This window comes from Musca domestica, unplaced genomic scaffold (assembly GCF_030504385.1).
Source record: "Musca domestica strain aabys unplaced genomic scaffold, Musca_domestica.polishedcontigs.V.1.1 42, whole genome shotgun sequence".
Lineage (NCBI taxonomy): Eukaryota > Metazoa > Arthropoda > Insecta > Diptera > Muscidae > Musca > Musca domestica.
Genome location: NW_026712329.1, coordinates 5,651,605 through 5,657,654, shown reverse-complemented (window position 1 = coordinate 5,657,654; position 6,050 = coordinate 5,651,605). Strand labels below are relative to the sequence as shown.

The 6,050-nt window shown below is 34.3% G+C and overlaps 1 protein-coding gene across 1 annotated transcript; it reads right to left on the bottom strand.

Annotated features, from left to right (window-relative positions):
* Window positions 1–345: 345 nt before the first annotated feature.
* On the bottom strand, window positions 346–5,315 carry LOC101897026 (nuclear pore complex protein Nup133). The gene is made up of 12 exons (XM_005175095.4): window positions 4,927–5,315; window positions 4,151–4,865; window positions 3,896–4,088; window positions 3,715–3,828; window positions 3,008–3,656; window positions 2,746–2,950; window positions 2,287–2,399; window positions 1,659–2,224; window positions 1,194–1,546; window positions 907–1,095; window positions 580–796; window positions 346–524 (listed from the first exon to the last, which is right to left on the bottom strand). Exons 1-12 carry the CDS (start codon window positions 5,118–5,120, stop codon window positions 358–360), a joined length of 3,675 nt encoding a protein of 1,224 aa, XP_005175152.2. The 5' UTR covers window positions 5,121–5,315; the 3' UTR covers window positions 346–357.
* Between the last annotated feature and the right edge of the window lie 735 nt (window positions 5,316–6,050).

Sequence of the window (6,050 nt, the reverse complement as noted above, 5' to 3'; positions counted from 1 at the left end):
TTTCCCTTGCAACAACGAGAGCAAAAGTGGAAAATGAGCAAAGAAAGATGAAGTGAAAAAAATAACATTGTGATGCATTTTTCTAATGCTGTGGGTGTGATTTGGGTTCTGCAAATACCAAAGAAAAATTAAAATTTTTTTAATAATAAATAGCATGTATTGTAATAAGAGACAAGAATGACTGCGATTCATTATGTAGTCTCTCATGTTGAATGAATAAATATACGAATTTCACAACTAGATTTCATTGAAATTTTTTAACAAAAGTGTATGCCTTAGCTTTATTAAATTACTAAACAATTAATACAAACTTAAAATAAACAAATTAAATGTTATGCGACACACACACACACTTCATTACATTTCCATCATTTCATCGGATTTCTTATTTTTAAACGTATCATTAATATATTCATAGGTAAGCTTTAAAAGATATTGAAATGATTTATTGTTCACCAATTCTTCTAAATCACTGCTGTTCAAGAACTCTTCCATTGGTGGTAGGAAGGTATCAAAATCGCCATCTGTAAGTGAAAGTTTTATCAGTATTGGAAACTAAAGGAAAGTCCTTAAACATACCCATTAGGTGGCATAATTCAATTAATTTGAAGAACATTAAATTCTGTATATAATCAACAGCGGTGTTCGTGTCATATTGTGTCCAATTGTCCCGCAATATTGCTGAACACCAGATTTTATGCCGCGCCTCAAATGGATCTTCGAGATAATTGAGTAATTCCAAGGCTTTGCGAAAATCAAACTCGGTGGCTGTATCATGTTCATCGGCAATAAAAAGCTATTAAAAATAAAAAAAATATATAGTTTAAAGTTAAAAATGGTAAGTAGTATTATCGTTAAGTACAATGAACTTTTTAAATCTAAACGTTTAAAATATTTAATGCTTACATTTATAATTTCCTCAATACGCAAAACCTTTTGATTTTCCACCTCATAACCGAATGCTTGTAATAAATGATCACTTAATTGTTCTTGATAATCGACAATATTCAATTCAGCATTGATGGTCTCCAATTGTAACGTTACATCAGAGTCTGCAGCGGCAAATGCTGCCAACTTAGCCAAAGACAACATTGACTGAAAAAATATTTCTTTTTTAATAGAAGCTTTTTTTCGAAGCCGTAAAGGCTACTTTTGTTTTAAATTTTAATAAATAACTAAATAAAGCAGCTCACTTTTTTTCTTTGGACAAACTCTGTCTCAGTCTGTGCCAGTTGGAACAATGTTTTTGAGGCTCTTTCAAAATCACCATTAAATACAAGTTGTATCCAACCAAGTGTAGGATGATCACGCATAAATTGTGACAATGCTGCTTGATTTCCCTTGAAACGTTCAAACACTTCTCCTTGGCGATTTTGACGTAAATGCCAATTGATGGCAAACTGTGAAAAATCATATTCCTCATATTTTTTAATATAGGCATCCAAACGTTCTTGATTGTTGGTTACATCACAAAGTATAACCAGAGATTGAAAGTCTAAATATTTTTCAGCTAATTTTGCAACAGCTTCGTACTGTTGATCATCAACTGGAGAGAGAAAAAAAATATAATTTTAGTGTAAATTAAAACTTCTACATTATTTTTCTCAAACTGACATGTCATTCAGCCATGGAATGAAACAAAATTATAATCTACTTACGCAATATTGAAATTAATGCCCTTCTCTGTGATTCAAATTGTTGTTGTAAGACATTAAATTTCTCCGTATCGCGCACACTATCTAAATAATGCTTACGACCATCCAATACAATATCAATCAATTCCAAGATTTGTTGATATATACGTTGTCTTAAATCTGGATCACTTGTACCATGTGCACCATATTTGACAGACACATCTATCAAATGTGATATAGCATCACGCATACCAATATTACCCGACATTGCCGTCCATGGTAAATATTCATATGTATCCATTTTATCAGCGGGCAATGAATATACGGTTGCATTTTGTTCACGGAAATTCATAACTTCACTGATGATATGCAAGACCACTACATTGATATCATGTATGAACGATGCCAACGAAGACGTTTGATGTTGGGTATCAATGCGACCATCAGCTAGATCACAAAATGCTTGTAGAATTTCTTGAAATTTACAAATGCGTACATAAAATAAATCCTGGGCTGTCAGGTTGCCCTGAGGACGTTCCTGCCAACGTTGTACAAGTATATTAATGGCTTCATCAATGAGTTTGTTATACCTGTAAATTAATAGATATTAAATGTGGGGCATGTGATGGGGCGTTAAAATATAGTTTCTTACTTATTTTGTATACTTCTCAAGGCAATTGCTGCTATAATACGTTCATTAATATCGGATATAACAAAGCATGTTGGCTTTAGAACACTGCCGCCGGCACTTGGTATGGCACTGAGCTAAAATCAAAATAAAAAATGGATGTTAACATCATTAAAATATAATGTAAAACAGTCTTATTAAAAGTTAAATATTTAATGAAGATAATTACTGTATGATCATTTTAAGTGTAGGTAAGTTGGCATGAAAGTTATGTTCCCCAACTCTAGTCTAAAACACATTTATTTGCTAAAATTGAACATATTTCCCGGAAAGAAGTAAAATGAACTGATTTGCTCGGACATCCACCTTTTCCAGGCTAATACTTAAGCCGGAATTTTACATACATGAAAATCTCCTACTCTCTGATTGTTATTGGCATTTATAGAAATCTCAAACAATTCAAAAATTTTAAGTAAATGTTACCTTATCCCATAATCCAGTGGCATGTAAAAACTCAACGAAGTGTCTAAGTGCTAAATTTTTCTCTTTCAATTGTGTTATAATTTGCAAAGATGAAGAACTTCCCAAGGCATGTTTATGAGCCGTAGATTCCTCAAACAATTGTTCCCAGCGAGGATCAGAGGCAGGTACATCTTCGGCCAAATCTTCAGCAATGGTAATAACCATTCTGTAAATTAAATAGATAAATATTATATTATATTTTCTCTCACTTCCGTGAACTTACCTATCTAATTGAGCTGCCTCCGATAGTTTTCCTGCTGTATTAGGTTCAACATTATTTCTCAATAATTCATTTAGAATGGTGTTGCACATGGCGGTATTACGTTTTAAACGGTAAATAAAAGCAGCCTTTAGTTGACTTACATCATCTTTGAATTCAGAATAAATCGAATCTGGATCCAACTCATACATATATAAATTTTGTTCGTTAACATTACTCATCGATGTTGACAAAACACTTTGTTCCCTCAGACTAGAGTCGGCTGCAGCCGAAGTTACAGGAGAAAAAACTTCGGGACTAGCACATGTCATGTTAACCATCATTTCAGCACTATCAAAATCACCGGGTGTTATCGAAACTAAACCATGTGTGCGACTAAAAATCAGAGGAATTTGGCCACACACTGCTGCGCTCAATATGCGGTCATCTTGCAAATGGAACTCAATTTTTTCAGCATCAATTTCACCCATTTGAATGTTGGACAGGCTTAAGGGATATACCACTTTCTCGTTATAGAGATAAATATGGGTACGACAGATAATAAAACGTAAACTCAAACATTCATTTTCTGTGGGCACACTATAGAACTGTGACAACTTTAAAGGTACAAAGGATTGCAGATGCATGCCTTCGTTAGTAGTGTTTAAAACAGCTGAAAAGATATTAAAATAATTTTAGCCAAGTGTAGAAGTAATTTATTTAAAACTTACCTATTCCATAATACATCTGAGGTGTGTGTGGTGTATTTACCGCACCCGCCAAAATATAAGTTTTGTTTTCGAATATACGCATATCCAAGAGTTGTAATTCCACATCCGCACTATCTGATAATGTTTTTAAAATGCCTTGATTTTTTAATTGTTTTAATTTTTTTGTTAGATTTTTACTCACCTCTGACATTCCAAAACTTTTGTAAAAATTCATCACGAATTTTTCTAATGATATCGCCATCTTCAAATACCAATTGTTCATTATTGCCTGAATGGTTTAAGCGCCAGCGCTGTATCCATCGATCGGCAAGTACAGATATAACAACTTCACGTTCTCCGCAAGCCTTTTGGTCATAGGCTACAGCAACAAATTTCTGAAATTTTATGACAGAGTAGCAATATTTAATATAGATCCATTTTAGCTATTTTTACTCACATTTTCCTTGTCATTTCCACTGTTCATGCCGATGATTATTGAAGCAAATTTTTTACCAATACCACCCAAAAATCCAGATGGTTGTCTTATAGTTTTATGTTGCAATACATGACGACCATTTTGCAATTGCAACTGCAATAACACCAAACTACAAGTTGTGGTCACCAACAAATAACTCATGGGCATATGTTGTGGAGGCAACGTCAGCATAAAATCAAATTCTTGACCATCCAAAATATTAGTCAAATCCACGGAACTACCGTCATGAGCTATAGACGGCCAATAACGTACATCTCCGGTGGGTGAGACAGCAACACACGAAGCCATTTGTTGACCTTCACTAGAAAATACACTAACTAATGAAGCCTTGTGGCCAATATCACAATGAGGCAATGTTAGTTCACGACACTGAGCCATGCCTCCCGGTCTTCTCTGTGAATTACGCGCAATCATTTCTTTCGCACTTCTAGGCGGAGAATTGCCGGTTCCAGTATTGCGTACATCTTTATATTGCCATACCAATAAACGTCTTCCGTGAACAACCCATGCCCAACCATTTTCGGCACAACGAACTGATACCGACTGGCTCTTCTCATTGAATGTCAGTGCTTCATTTACCAGCACGGGTAATTGGAATCCATAGCTTTCTACCAAATTGAAATCGGAACGTATACCCAAAACAGATTGATTGGATCTGCCCGATAGACTGTAACGGCTAAGGTAAGACGAATATTACCAACACTTCGGATATTAACACAAACAATTTCCTACAATACCTCTGACCCATACCGCCCGTGACATTGGCTGCAGACTTTTTTAGACCAACTACTCCACCGCCATAAGCCAAAACAGAACCGCCCAATGATTTTCTTCCAGCAGCTCCTCCAGCCCTCAAACTAGCTGCGGATGCACCTCCCAGCGAATGTCGTGACATGCCGGAATACAGTTGTTGATGTAATGCCTTATCCATATTATTAGCTTTTATTATTTTTTCAGTAACTTATTAACAAAATCCAAATCCACAGAACTGGTAAATCAAAATAATAAGCTCACACAAATAAACAAAATATTGCCGGCGTCCACAGTTGACATGTGCAAAATGTGGCGCAAAAAATTGTCTTCTTCTTTTTCGGTAGGAAATATACCCACAATAACATCGTAAAGCGAAAGCGGTTTGTGAAATTAGCTTATGTTTACATGGCTCCGTCGTGCAGTAATTTTTACCTGGTTTGCATGGAATATATATTAGAACATGGTTTAAGAATATAGGTAGACGCATTGACACAGCTGCTGGGACAATGAACTGTCAAACCAATTTCGAAATTGAAAATGTTGAATGAAACATTATTTAATAATTTTGAAAAACGCGAATTTTAATAACTTCCGAATGAAACAAAAAATCATAAAATGTACTTATTTTTGAAAAAAAAATTTTGACATATCAATGCTTCCAAGCTTTGATGCATCTACTTGTACTCATGGTACAATGAAGAGAAGGTAGGTTAACTTTGAAAAAATTGCAAGTATAGAGAACTTGTTGCATTGATTTTGAATAAATAATATAAAACCGCGAAAACTGAATGAATGGTCAAAATTTCTTTTCAATATCATGTTCTATATATCTCTTATGGTTTATTTCGCGACAAAAACTGTAGATTTTGTCGATGCATTCATTGCAATAAGCATTTTGAAAACACCCGAATTTGAATATTTTCTGAACAATTTTTTATTATTGAAAAGAAGACACACACATAAGCAAATGAAATTGACATATTGAGAGCTCCCAGCTGATTGCAATTTTTTTAAGTTTGCCCGACTTCTTCCAATTTTGTGTATGTATTTATTGTTTTGAAAAAAGAAAATAAAATATTTTCAAAACCAATGATTGGAAAACACGTAC